Below are 15,274 nucleotides of genomic sequence, written 5' to 3'. Positions count from 1 at the left end.
ATATATATATGTATATGTATATATATATGTATATGTGTATATATATATATATGTATATGTGTATATATATATATATATATGTATATATATATATACACATATATACCTATATGTACATGTATATAAGTGTAAATAGTACTGAAATAATAATGACGAGGCATTTTTACACAAACTAGAGTCTAAAGTGTTTATTTATATTTGGTTTTTATGGCTTTTATCATCGACACAATAATATAAATAAATTCACACTCTGTCACAGGGGAGTTAACAATAATAATAATAATAATAATAATAATGATCTTAATGAATGATAATCTCACCCTCACACTGTAAAGAATGTAAGAATGATAAATAATCCCATGAAACATAGAGTTGGACATGCGACAAACATGCATCCATTAATGTTTTTCAAGTCCAGTCCTTAATCCAATCCAGGATTTAGTGTTTACTCAGGGTTACGATGATAATCCTCCGGGTCGATCTCGGTTTGATCTTCTTTGTCGTTTCTCTCTCTCTCTCAAAGAGGTTTTGTCCGTTTTTTCGCCATCTCCGGCGCCGAGAAACGTTTAAATAAAGAGCGAATGCTACGCGAGACTCTAGTGAAGGTTTTACACGTTTGCACAGAAACCGGAGGAACTGGAGCTGAGAGACTTTACGCAGTGTGGAGTTCGTGTGCAGAGTCGGGTTTTCCGACGGCGTCGGGGTTGGAGAGCGGATCCAAGTCGGCGAACAGGTTAAACCACGCTGACCGGTCTCTGGACGCCCCCACTTTATCTGTTTAATTTGAGGTTAAAGTGAAAGTTCAGTGTGAAAACAAACTATATCTGCACCTGATCTTAATCTGAAATAACGTAAACATGCATTTACAGCTTTATCTCACTGTTAAACAGACTTTTCACTCTCCCACACCAAAGTCCATAGAGAAAACCAGTGATTTTAACATCACAGCACACAGGAGTTCACAGGAGTTGTTGATCCACTGCTGCCTCATCACTAACTTACAATGACTGATTTTAGTGAATTCGGCTTTTGAAAATCTTTTCCGATTCACTTCAGTGACACAGAGTGACCACACGAGGCAGCAGAGGACCAGCAGCTCCTGTGTCAATATTTACTAGTTTCTGTCATTTTTCAGCTTCCGAAATGTGAATATTTTCACGTTTGTCATTTTTCAGCTTCTTAAATGTGAATATTTTCATGTTTCTGTCATTTTTCAGCTTCTTAAATGTGAATATTTTCATGTTTCTGTCATTTTTCAGCTTCGTAAATGTGAATATTTTCGTTTTTCTGTCATTTTTCAGCTTCTTAAATGTGAATATTTTCACGTTTCTGTCATTTTTCAGCTTCTTAAATGTGAATATTTTCACGTTTCTGTCATTTTTCAGCTTCTTAAATGTGAATATTTTCACGTTTCTGTCATTTTTCAGCTTCTTAAATGTGAATATTTTCATGTTTCTGTCATTTTTCAGCTTCTTAAATGTGAATATTTTCGTTTTTCTGTCATTTTTCAGCTTCTTAAATGTGAATATTTTCTCGTTTCTGTCATTTTTCAGCTTCTTAAATGTGAATATTTTCACGTTTCCGTCATTTTTCAGCTTCTTAAATGTGAATATTTTCTGTGTCCCTGTGAGCTAAAATCACTGGTTTTCTCAATGGGCTTTGGTGTGGGAGAGTGACTGGTTTACAAACTTCAGTTTCCCATTTAATGTTGATTTTATAAAGTGATTTTAAATTTTCCTTGAATCTGTCAGATCTCGTACCTTTCCCTGTCGGCTGAGTCGGGTTCTGACTGACTCCTGGTTGTGCAGCGACGTTGGTCCAGTCTGAAATGGAGACGCTTGTTTAAAAAAAATCATCACAATCTTAGTCACGTTTATTAATTCCAGCTCACAAACACAGGTTCACGTCCTCACCTGAGACCGAGGAGGTCACGTGGTTCAGGTTCTGGTTCAGGTTCTGGTCCAGGAGCTGAGACGGTAGAAAGAAGGAGGCGGAGTTTAGCTCCTGTCGCGTCTCGGCGGCTCGTCCTGACGCCGCGCTCGTCTCTGCGTCCTCGCCGTCTCCAAACACCTCGGTCCACTCTCGGGAGAAGTCGTCCTCGTCCACGTCCACGTCCGCCAGGATCTGGTTTAGCAGAGACATGGTGTCCTGGTCTCCGTCCACATCTGGACAGGAAGTCGGCAGACGTCCACTTCCTGTGGAGACGAGGAAAGGATTCATAAACACGTGAGCCATGAATTCATTCCTTCCTTAGCCCTTTAACTCTGGTGTCCTATCACCATGAAAGTTTGTTATTTTAACTCCATTAAAACTAAATTTGATTATTAATTCAATCGTTTGAATGATTTTAATGTTAAAAAAAAAGATCAAAGACATCAGGGTTTGTTGATTATTACAAATGGATCCATATCATTTAATGTTTAAAGATAAAAATATGCAGCTGCCATAAAATGTCTAATTTTATTACGAAATGTGACAAATTTAAGGTCAAATTGGGGCTTTTTTTTTTTTTTTTTAAACAAAATATGGCATTTTGTGATAAAGAATTTGCTCTAATTTTGTCAAAATTTCTTACATTTTGACAAAATGAGACACATTTTAGGTCAAAATAATGACAATTGTTTTACTTGTTTAGAAACGAGACAAAATTTGGCAACTTTAGTAAAAACTTTGTCAATTTTCAAATTGACATAACGTTTGACACAATGTGGTGACTTATGAAAAAATGTGGCAAATCTATGGTAAAATTTGTACATTTTTAACAATTGTAAACAATTTTGCACTTGTTTTGGATAAAATTGGTCAAATTTTCACCAAAATTTTAGGTCAAAGTTGTGCACAAAGTTGCACTTTTTTTTCCTTCTCTTTTTTTGCAGTTTTAATGACAATCTGTCATAAATTCTGATAAAGTTTTTACTAATGTGGTAACTTTTATGACAAAATTTGGCAAATTCTATGATAAAATTAGTCAATTTTTAACTAAATTTGGCAATTTGACAACATTTTGCTTGTCAAAATTTGCTCAATTTTGGTTGAAATTTGCACATTTTGTATATACACAATTCAGTTGAGTTCAAAATGAGGCCATTTTTAAATCAAATTGTGGTAACTTTCATGGCAAAATGTGACCAATTCTGATAAAAAGATTCCCAGAACTTAAACTTGATGTGATGATTTCCTCAGAGTAAAGTAGACGTTGTTTAAAGTGTGTGACGTTAACATTGTCTCACCTTCTCTGATGTTTTCACTCTCCAGTGACACCAGTCTGTAAAGACAAGAAACATCACTTCATAATAATATTTTCATGTTTGTCATTTTTCAGCTTCTTAAATGTGAATATTTTCACGTTTCTGTCATTTTTCAGCTTCTTAAATGTGAATATTTTCGTGTTTCTGTCATTTTTCAGCTTCTTAAATGTGAATATTTTCACGTTTCTGTCATTTTTCAGCTTCTTAAATGTGAATATTTTCACGTTTCTGTCATTTTTCAGCTTCTTAAATGTGAATATTTTCACGTTTCTGTCATTTTTCAGCTTCTTAAATGTGAATATTTTCGTGTTTCTGTCATTTTTCAGCTTCTTAAATGTGAATATTTTCACGTTTCTGTCATTTTTCAGCTTCTTAAATGTGAATATTTTCACGTTTCTGTCATTTTTCAGCTTCTTAAATGTGAATATTTTCATGTTTCTGTCATTTTTCAGCTTCATAAATGTGAATATTTTCACGTTTCTGTCATTTTTCAGCTTCTTAAATGTGAATATTTTCACGTTTCTGTCATTTTTCAGCTTCTTAAATGTGAATATTTTCATGTTTCTGACATTTTTCAGCTTCTTAAATGTGAATATTTTCACGTTTCTGTCGTTTTTCAGCTTCTTAAATGTGAATATTTTCACGTTTCTGTCATTTTTCAGCTTCTTAAATGTGAATATTTTCATGTTTGTCATTTTTCAGCTTCTTAAATGTGAATATTTTCGTTTTTCTGTCATTTTTCAGCTTCTTAAATGTGAATATTTTCATGTTTCTGTCATTTTTCAGCTTCTTAAATGTGAATATTTTCGTTTTTCTGTCATTTTTCAGCTTCTTAAATGTGAATATTTTCACGTTTCAGTCATTTTTCAGCCTCTTAAATGTGAATATTTTCATGTTTCTGTCATTTTTCAGCTTCTTGAAAGTGAATATTTTCACGTTTCTGTCATTTTTCAGCTTCTTAAATGTGAATATTTTCACGTTTCTGTCATTTTTCAGCTTCTTAAATGTGAATATTTTCATGTTTCTGTCATTTTTCAGCTTCTTAAATGTGAAAATTTTCTCGTTTCTGTCATTTTTCAGCTTCTTAAATGTGAATATTTTCATGTTTCTGTCATTTTTCAGCTTCTTAAATGTGAATATTTGACTTTTGAGGACATCATTTTTTTATTTTATTCCACTTTATGAACCTAACGACTCGTGGATTAATGGATTATTTCAAACTCGACCTGTTGCCAAAAATGTTAATTTTGCTTCAAAATGACTTGGACTTTTATTGTGGAGGGTGTTACTTTCAGAATAAAAGCCCCACACAGGTCCAGCTCTCCTCAGACTCACTGTTCTTCTCTCGTCTCGTCTTTCTTTCCGTCCTCCTCCTCGTCGTCTTCTCGTCTTTTCTTCTTCCCTCTCTTTTTGACCAGCTTGTTTGTCGGCTGCTGCAGCGTCTGTGGACACAAACACGTGTTATTACACTCTCACACACACACACACACACACACACACACACACACACGCGATGTGACCTCTGACCTTCAGGGTGGAGAAGTCGTAGTGCTGACATCCTCTGAAGCTCTCGTGAATCGCTGCCATGGTGCGAGACGTTTTTTCCCAGAAGTGCAAAAGAGTCGTCTTTAAAACACAGAAAGCAGACAAATGTTTGCGTTAACGCGACATTCATGTCGTATTTCTGCGTCTTTACTCTTGGACGGGAAAACAAACAAACCACCAACTGTATTAAAACACTGAAGTAGAGAGAAAATCTAAGAAGAAGAAGAAAGAGAGGAGGAAATCAAACAAACCCTGTGGGAGAAATCATATAGTGGTATGTGGCTCCCTCTTGTGGCAGTTTTTAGTAATGTTTATTTTTCCCACAAATCTTATTTTACATTCAGTCTTTTTATGATCAGTGATTTTAGCTCACAGGGACACAGGAGCTGCTGGTCCTCTGCTGCCTCGTGTGGTCACTTTGTGTCACTGAGTTAAGTCTAAATTAAATATTTTAAAAGCCGAATTCACTAAAATCAGTCATTGTAAGTTAGTGATGGAGGCAGCAGTGGATCAACAACTCCTGTGAACTCCTGTGTGCTGTGATGTTAAAATCACTGGTTTACTCTTTGGACTGTGGTGTGGGAGAGTGAGTGACTTTGGTGTGGGAGAGTGAGTGGTTTATAAAGTGACACTTAGTGTGACTAAAATGTAACAGACTTGCGTAGCTGCTAATGATGTTGCTAACTTGCCTAACAGCTGATGACATTACTAACTTGCATAGCAGCTCATTATGACACTAATGATGTTGCTAACTTGCCTAACAGCTGATGATGTTGCTAATGATGTTACTAACTTGCCTAACAGCTAATCATGTTGCTAACTTGCATAGCAGCTCATTATGACACTAATGACGTTGCTAACTTGTGTAGCAGCTAATGATGTTGCTAACTTGCCTAACAGCTGATGGCGTTGCTAACTTGTGTAGCAGATGATGATGATGTTGCCAACTTGCCTAACAGCTGATGGCGTTGCTAACTTGTGTAGCAGCTGATGATGTTGCTAACTTGCCTAACAGCTGATGGCATTGCTTACTTGTGTAGCAGCCGATGATGATGATGTTGCTAACTTGCCTAACAGCTGATGGCATTGCTAACTTGTGTAGCAGCCGATGATGATGTTGCTAACTTGTGTAGCAGCTAATGATGTTGCTAACTTCCCTAACAGCTGAGGACGTTGCTAACTTGTGTAGCAGCTGATGATGATGATGTTGCTAACTTGCATAACAGCTGATGGCGTTGCTAACTTGTGAAACAGCTGGTGATGGTGATGATGTTGCTAACTTGTGTAGCAGCTAATGATGTTGCTAACTTGCATAACAGCTGATGACGTTGCTACAACTGTTACAAAGTTGCACTAAAAGTGACTAAAATGTAACAGACATTTGTTTCCATATATAATTTGGATGTATTTGTTTTTCCTCTCATGACATAAAAACGTGTGATTATTTCCGATCTTAATTCCGATCATGGGTGGACGACAGAGTTCGTACCTGGTACGTGGTTAAAACGTGCGACAGGAGGTTACAGCGACTCGCTCCGAGCAGATCCACCTTCTGACAAACGTCGTTCTTCAGTTTGTCGAAGCTGGTTTTGGTCGTTCTCACCTGAGCCTGAACCTGCGTCAGAAGGAAAACGGATCAAATCTGGACCTTTTTTCCTGAGTTTGCCGTGACCTCAGTGAACCTGACACATTCTAAAATGGACCAAAAAACGACTTTTTACTGTTGGTTTCTTCAGTCGTATTTAACTTTTTAAGTGTAAACATGGACATTATTACATTTTCACTGACCAGCTGATGACATCACTGACCTGCTGACAGCTAACGATGTTGCTAAGTTGCCGAGCAGCTGATGACATTACTAACTTGCGTAGCAGCTGATGATGACGCTAATGATGTTACTAACTTGCCGAACATCTGATGATGTTGCTAACTTGTGTCGCAGCTAATGATGCAGCTAACTTGTGTAGCAGCTGATGATGATGCTGATGATGCTAACTTGTGTAGCAGCAGATGATGATGCTAATGATGTTGCTAATTTGTGTAGCAGCTGATGATGAGGCTAATGATGTTGCTAACTTGCCTAAATGCTAACGATGCTGCTAACTTGTGTAGCAGCTGATGATGACGCTAATGATGTTGCTAACTTGCCTAACAGCTGATGATGCTGCTAACTTGTGTAGCAGCTGATGATGTTGCTTACTTGTGTAGCAGCTGATGATGTTGCTAACTTGCCTAACAGCTGATGATGCTGCTAACTTGTGTTGCAGCTGATGGCGTTGCTAACTTGTATAGCAGCTGATGGTGATGCTGATGATGTTGCTAACCTGTGTAGCAGCTGATGATGACACTAATGATATTGCTTAATTGTGTAGCAGCCCATGATGACGCTTATGATGTTGCTAACTTGTGTAGCAGCTGATGATGACACTAATGATATTGCCAACTTGCCGAACAGCTGATGAAGTTGCTAACTTGTGTAGCAGCTGATGATGCTGCTCACTTGTGTAGCAGCTGATGGCGTTGCTAACTTGTGTAGCAGCTGATGGCGTTGCTAACTTGTGTAGCAGCTGATGGCGTTGCTAACTTGTGTAGCAGCTGATGGCGATGCTGATGATGTTGCTAACTTGTGTAGCAGCTGATGATGACGCTAATGATGTTGCTAAATTGCCTTACAGCTGATGACATCGCTAACTTGTGTAGCAGCAGATAACGACACTAATGATGTTGCTAACCCGTGTAGCAGCTGATGATGACACTAATGATGTTGCTAAATTGTGTAGCGTGGACTTGTTGCTAAGCTGTTTACGATGGCATCGACTGGTTTTGGTAACAATGCTAGCGCAGGATACTTTCTGTAGCGTTGTAATCTTTTAAGGTGTCATAATTTGTTCCGCACATAAAAATAAAAAAGTTTAATGTTTGTTCTAAAGTTGTCGAGGAACCAAAGACTCGAAGGTTCGTGTACTTTTTTCTCGGTCACTTGTAGAACTTTGCTAACGTCGCTAATGACGCGCACTGCCTCGTCTGACAATCCCAGTCTCTGACTCCGTCTCGGTCTTTGTCACAAACCTTGCGGAACTTCTCCATGTGTGTGTGTGTGTCCGGGTCCAGCTCCTGCGACGCGTCCTTCATCCACAGCAGAGCTCCTCGGTACTCGGTCCTCGACTGTTCCATGCGATTCACCGTCAGCCACGTGTCGGAAATGGCTCGGTAACGGAATGTCTCCACCTCCTGGTACAAACGGCACAGGGGTTTCCTCAGAGCTAATCTGGAGACACAAACACACACTCGTTTCATATTTTCAGGCGATAAAATTCAATGATATACATTCAGTACACTGTACTGGAAAATTGACTGTATTTTCTATTTTATTTTATATATATATATATTTTTTTTTTCCTTTGATTTGTCGTTTTTTCTGTCTTTTACTTTTTCCTTCTCGATATTTTAATTAAACAATGCATTTGGTTTGTCCAATGTAATTGCTATGTCCATATAAGACAAATAAACATTAATAATAATAATAAAAACAGCCCTAAATATTCTTACACGTTTATTTAAAAAAAAAAAAAAAAAATCTGCTAATGGGTTTTTTGCGATGTAATATATGTGTATATATATATATGTGTATATATATGTATATATGTGTATATGTATATGGGTCAATGACAAATAAAGCTTTTAAAAAGTATTTTCAAAATAGATGTAATGCATATTTTTGAGTCCAGAACAATGCGTTTGAACTTTTCTCATATATTTAATAACTATTCTAACTGTTTTAACTCATTTTTTTAACAATATCTTTAACTTCACAACAACAAAAGAAATGTCAGGTGGCACAACCAACTATTTATTTACCTCTGCTGTGAGGAGAAGCACAGAGCTTTCCCTGTGGCCTGCATGATCTTCCCGGCCCTGGTTTTATCCTGAGAACCCTGAGAGCGAAGGAATCGACCGAGCTCGTTCTCCTCCTGAGACAGAACTGAGCAGACGAACGTCATCAATATTATGGTTTCATCGTTTTAATGATGTCGTTCTTTGAGTTTTATATGAAACGGCGAGAGACGTACAGCAGATCCTCCTCTGGTACTGCTCGATGACCTTCAGCAGCTCCATGCAGCTTCTCTGGACCGAGTGAAAGACCTGCAGGAGGACAAGAACATGCTAACATGCTAACATGCTAACGTCAACACAAACCGAAGCGGTTAAAGTTCCTCTCAGTTCAGCGAAGACTGTGTCGTAAAATACATTGAGATTACCGCGATTTAAGAATGAAAGAAACATTAGACCGGTTTAGATACGTTATCAACTCTGACACCATCAGCGACGTCCTCGGCTTTGTAGCAAGTTAGCAACAATATCATCAACTGTGACACAAACTAGCTACATCATTAGCTACGTCTTCGTCGTTAGCTATGGTATCGGCTGCATAGCCGATTAGCTACACCATCAGCGACGTCCTCAGCTTTGTAGCAAGTTAGCAACAATATCATCAACTGTGACACAAACTAGCTACATCATTAGCTACATCTTCGTCGTTAGCTATGGTATCGGCTGCATAGCCGATTAGCTACACCATCAGCGATGTCCTCGGCTTTGTAGCAAGTTAGCAACATTAACAGCTATGTCATCACCTGTGATGCTAGTCTAGACAACATTAGCTACATCATCATCTATGTCATTAGCTATATAGCAAGTCGGCAACGTCGTCCACTACAACATCAGCTTTCGAAGCAAGTTAGCAACGTCATTAGCTATGGTATCGGCTGCATAGCCGATTAGCTACACCATCAGCGACGTCCTCAGCTTTGTAGCAAGTTAGCGACAATATCATCAACTGTGACACAAATTATCTACATCATTAGTTACATCTTCGTCGTTAGCTATGGTATCGGCTGCATAGCAGATTAGCTTACACCATCAGCGACGTCCTCTGCTTTGTAGCAAGTTAGCGACAATATCATCAACTGTGACACAAACTAGCTACATCATTAGCTACGTCTTCGTCGTTAGCTACGGTATCGGCTGCATAGCCGATTAGCTTACACCATAAGCGACGTCCTCGGCTTTGTAGCAAGTTAGCGACAATATCATCAACTGTGACACAAACTAGCTACATCATTAGCTACGTCTTCGGTCTCTTAGTCCGACTAAGTGCATACATGCAGGAATAATCGGACTATGAATCACATTATTCAGGTACAGTATGTTAGTCCTAATACAGCTAGCTCGATTTTAGTCGGACTAACGTGATTACAGAAAACCAAATTATCGTCTTAGTCCGACTAAAACATGAACACTCGGCGTTTTAAACACTAGAGGTCGCTGTTTGACGTCGTTCACGTCCTTTAACTCTGACGTCATAGCCACAGACGTCTAGAATTTAGTCTGGATCAAAGACGGATTCCAGATTAAAAGAAATTAAAGTCGTGGATGATTGAAGTCGGAGAACGTGAACGTGAAGCCTCAGAGCAAACGCACACGCCGTCCGTCATAAAGTAATTTTCGTCGATGCAGAACTCGACCTGAGGCAGAAACATCTGCAGCGTTTGTTAATGTTTCTGTGAACGTGACTCGAGGCTAACGCTAGCTACTCGTGAGCCGTCGCGGTCGTCCTCACCTCCAGTTTGGCGTCCAGATCTGCGTCAGACGCCACCACATGTTCGTCCTCTTTCTTCCCGGTGACTCGGATCAGCGTCTGTTTGGTTTTCCAGAATTTCTGCTGGAACTTGTTGACCACGGACGAGTCCTGGCTCTGGACGAAGCGGTCGAGGTAGTCGCGAGGGTAACCGCTGTGAGCGCCACACGAGAGGAGGAGGTTAAAAAAACAAAACACTGAGAAAATATCCTTTATTCTTATTCATTCTTTATCGTAAAGTGTGAGCTCAGAGAGACGTTTACTCACAAATGTCCTCCCTCCATGTTTCCAGATTATCTGCTGTGGAGAAAACAATGAATTTGTTACAGTGTTTCCCAACCCTGGTCCTCAGGGAACGCGGCCATGCCATGTTTTATATGTTGCCCTGCTCCAAAAACACCTGATTCAAATAAATCGTCAGCTCATCATCAAGCTCAACTTTCAACTTTTGTCAATTTAAAAAAAAAAATGTATATTTCAACTTTTGTCAATTAAAAAAAATCAAAAATTTAACATTTCAACTTTTTTCATTTAAAAAAAAATGTTATATTTCAACTTTTGTAAAAAAAATTCAAAAAATGTAATGTTCCAACTTTTGTCTTTAAAAAAAAGAATAATAATAAAATATAAATAAAACTTTATATTTAATTGTATTTTCAAAAATGTATTGTTTCAATTTTGTTACAAAAAAAAAAACATTTAAAAAAAATCAAAATGTAATGTTTCTTCTGAATCAGGTGTTTTTTGGAGCAGGACCAGGGTTGGGAAACACTGGTTTATTAAAGTTACACAAATAAGAACAGCACGTTAGCAAGTTAGCTATGTCATCATCATCAGCTGCGAGGTAAATTAGCATTGTTGTTAGCTACGTTATCAGCTGCTTTGCACTTAGCTCTGACGCGAGTTAGCTTCATCATCGGCGACGTCATCACTTTGTTGCAAATAACTGTCATAATTAGCCATGCCAATCGGATGCATCATCTGCGACATCAGCTTAGCTTAGCCATCATCAGCTGTGACTTAATTTAGCTACATGATAGGCTAAGCTACATCATCAGCTTCGTAGTAAATCTGCAATGTCATCTACAACATCGACTGTGACGCAAGTTAGCAGCGTTGTTAGCTACGTTATCTGACAAATAAAACTCAGTAGCCAATCAGCAGGCAGCTTCCTAAGGCCTAACGATTAAATTGATTTTATTTGCTTTGTGAAAACTGTTGTTTGAAAATATTGACAACTGCTACATCGAGATGCTAGTTGTTTACTAACTAGCTGCTAAATCTAGCTGCTAGTTGTTTACTAACTAGCTGCTAAATCTAGCTGCTAGTTGTTTACTAACTAGCTGCTAAATCTAGCTGCTAGTTGTTGACAACAAATCTAATTCCATACTTCCTTAGCGTCGTAGCATGTTAGCAAGAGTAATATATGGATATATTTTTTAAAACGTTTTTGTTCATATTTCCAAAGAATGATTTTTAACATTTAAAAAAATTATTAAAAATAAATATTAGATCGAATAATCGTCCATTTAAAAATATATTTTTCGGAATATTTGAAATTTTGAAAGAATTTCTAATTTTTCGTCTCTTTGTTGCTCATATTAGCTTCTTCTTCTTTTCCTCACGGTTTGATAAATCGTGTTATCGTCTTTTACGTCTGTTCGTGAACCGTAATCGGAATAACCAAGCCGCGGTCACATGTAATCCGATTAATAATGAATCAGATTAATAATCCACCAACTGCCCTGAACGTGAATAAATAATGAGCCGCGGCGTTAAACGCACAGCGCGAGCGTCACGACGTCATTTACAATGATGAGAAGATTTAAAATCATCATCATCATCATCGTGTCCTCGAGGACGTGTGTGTGTGTGTGTGTGTGTGTGTGTGTGTGTGTGTGTGTGTGTGTGTGAGAAAACAACGCCTTCAGAAAAACGAGCCGCGATGTCTCTCCCGTTAATAACAACAACAACAACAACAACAACAACATGAATACGTGAATGTAAATGAGCGCGTGCCGTAATAACACGTACCTCTGCTGCTGATTGATCTCATGAAGAAGAAGAAGAAGAAACGTCTTCATCCTCTTCCTCCTCAGGCCCACTGTGTGTGTGTGTGTGTGCGTGCGCGCGCTGCTGCTTCAGTTCAGCCCACGTGACGTCACTCCGCTCTCACTTTGTCTCGCGCAAACACAGCAGGCAGGTGTGTTTGTGAACACGTGAGGGTCACGTGCAAACAGGTCTGATGGCTTTGGAAAAAAAAAAAGGAAGCAAATTTTTATATATTTTATATATATATATACATATATATATAAATATTATATTTTTATTTATCATTTAAAATAGTCTATTTTCAAAAATAATGACTCAGGATTTTTTTTTTTTACTATAGCTATGTGATAAAAGTGCACATTTCTCAGACGTTTACATTATCTATAATAATATTCCTTCATCTACAGCCTCGTGATATTGATTTAATGTTTTTATTTCAACGTGTTCATAAATGTATAAATCTATTGGACTTATTTCAATCCAAATTCAATTTACAAGCTAGCTGCTAGTTTTAAGAAGCTTGCTGGTAATGGCTAAGAAGCTAGCTGCTAAAGTTGTTTATTTGCTTACTAACTTGCAACTTGCAGTTGCTTACTAACTAGCTGCTAAATCTAGATGCTAGTTCTTTACTAACTAGCTGCTAAATCTAGCTGCTAGTTGTTTACTAACTAACTGCTAAATCTAGCTGCTAGTTCTTTACTAACTAGCTGCTAAATCTAGCTGCTAGTTGTTTACTAACTAGCTGCTAAATCTGGCTGCTAGTTGTTTACTAACTAGCTGCTAAATCTAGCTGCTAGTTCTTTACTAACTAGCTGCTAAATCTGGCTGCTAGTTTTCTAACTAGCTGCTAAATCTAGCTGCTAGTTGTTTACTAACTAGCTGCAAAATACGGCTGCTGGTTTTCTACCTAGCTGCTAAAACTAGCTGCTAGTTGTTTACTAACCAGCTGCTGGTTGTTTACCAATTAGCTGCTAGCTGTTTACTAACTAGCTGCTAAATCTAGCTGCTAGTTGTTTGCCAACTAGCTGCTAAATCTGGCTGCTAGTTGTTTGCCAACTAGCTGCTAAATCTGACTGCTAGTTGTTTACCAACTAGCTGCTAAATCTGGCTGCCAGTTTTTTACAAACTAGCTGCCAAATCTAGCTGCTAGTTGTTTACTAACTAGCTGCAAAATATGGCTGCTAGTTTACTAACTAGCTGCTAAATCTAGCTGCTAGTAGTTTACTAACTAGCTGCTAGTTGTTTACAAACTAACTGCTAGTTGTTTACCAAGTAGCTGCTAGTTGTTTACTAACTAGCTGCTAAATCTTGCTGCTAGTTGTTTACTAAGTAGCTGCTAAATCTGTCTGCTAGTTGTTTGCTAACTAGCTGCTAAATATGGCTGCTAGTTTACCAACTAGCTGCTAAATCTGGCTGCCAGTTGTTTACTAACTAGCTGCTAAATCTGGCTTCCAGTTGTTTACTAACTAGCTGCTAAAGCTAGCTGCTAGTTGTTTACTAACTAGCTGCCAAATCTAGCTGCTAGTTGTTTACTAACTAGCTGCAAAATATGGCTGCTAGTTGTTACTGCTTCTTCTTAACCATTGTTCTGATAGCGTCTCGGGGAAATCACAACAACAACAACATGATCTACCTGGCTAGGCGGAAGTTCCATTGTGTCGACTGCTCTTCTTCTCTGTGTGGTGGACACAGTGTCAGTGTGGGTGTTTGTCCAGCAGGTGGCAGTGTAGTACAGAGCGAGAGCGTCGGGAGGCCCCGCAGCGTTTGTCTGCTGCTTGACTTTATTTCATCTCACTGTACTGAGACTCATCTACTGCTGCTGTGTGCACTCAGTCACCACCGGAGGGCGACTGTCACACAGTCAACTGATGAACCTGTGTGTGTGCGTGTGTGTGCGTGTGTGCGTGTGTGTGTGTGTGTGTGTGTGTGTGTGTGTGTGTGTGTGTGTGTGCTTCACTGAACCATTGACAGACAATTAAAGTCTGGATTCAGGGCTGAACGTCGATTTATGGACTTTCATTTCATTCAAAATCTATTATACAATTCTTTGTTTAGTCGACACGTTGGTTTTCATCTCAAAGAGGAAGAGCCGCGTTTATAAAAGTGTCACTACACGCCTTCAATATACGTCTCAGAAAACACGAATGCGTTATATTATTACACGTTAAAAGACAGAGGCGATGATTTCAGCGACGCGTCGTCACCGAGTTTAACAGAAACACGGAAAACACGAGGTCTGATTTATGAAGGAGCGTTTTTAGACGTTATGAATCTGAATTATTTGTCAGATTCTTCTTAACCCAACGCTGACGTTTATTAACTCTGCAAAGCTTCTCTAACACAGAACTAAATGAATAAATTACTTAAATCACTCTTTTTGCACATTTGAGCAAAAGTGTAAAAGAAGGGGAAAGGAAAACAGCAGTGAAAGTACAATTATCGTCAGTTTTGTGTTTTTGCCTTAAATAATATAAAAATAAAGAAGTTAATTAATTATTACTGTTTTTAGCAAAAATCATCTGGACCTGAGAAGTGAAGTCATTTATCAGTAACATGAAGATTAAAGAAGACTGAAAGGAGCTGTTAAGAAGATAGTTGCTAAATCTAGCTGCTAGTTGTTTACTAACTAACTGCTGAATCTAGCTGCTAGTTGTTTACTAACCATCTGCTAGTTGTTTACTAACTAACTGCTAAATCTAGCTGCTAGTTGTTTACTAACTACTAAATCTAGCTGCTAGTTGTTTACCAACTTACTAACTAGCTGCTAAATCTAGCTGCTAGTTGTTTACGA

The 15,274-nt window shown here is 38.3% G+C and overlaps 1 protein-coding gene across 1 annotated transcript; it reads right to left on the bottom strand.

Moving 5' to 3' along the window:
- Positions 1-218: 218 nt before the first annotated feature.
- ica1 (islet cell autoantigen 1) lies at positions 219-14,151 on the bottom strand. Its single transcript, XM_083910648.1, has 14 exons — positions 14,117-14,151; positions 12,466-12,680; positions 10,699-10,731; positions 10,414-10,585; positions 8,864-8,936; positions 8,652-8,775; positions 7,863-8,061; positions 6,283-6,408; positions 4,776-4,874; positions 4,584-4,690; positions 3,231-3,265; positions 1,914-2,195; positions 1,761-1,823; positions 219-774 (listed from the first exon to the last, which is right to left on the bottom strand). Exons 3-14 carry the CDS (start codon positions 10,713-10,715, stop codon positions 653-655), a joined length of 1,419 nt encoding a protein of 472 aa, XP_083766774.1. The 5' UTR covers positions 10,716-10,731; positions 12,466-12,680; positions 14,117-14,151; the 3' UTR covers positions 219-652.
- Between the last annotated feature and the right edge of the window lie 1,123 nt (positions 14,152-15,274).

This window comes from Microchirus variegatus (genome assembly GCF_963457635.1).
Source record: "Microchirus variegatus genome assembly, chromosome: 2".
Taxonomy (NCBI): domain Eukaryota; kingdom Metazoa; phylum Chordata; class Actinopteri; order Pleuronectiformes; family Soleidae; genus Microchirus; species Microchirus variegatus.
Note: the sequence above shows the minus strand (reverse complement) of the source record. Positions and strands in the feature narration are given on the sequence as shown.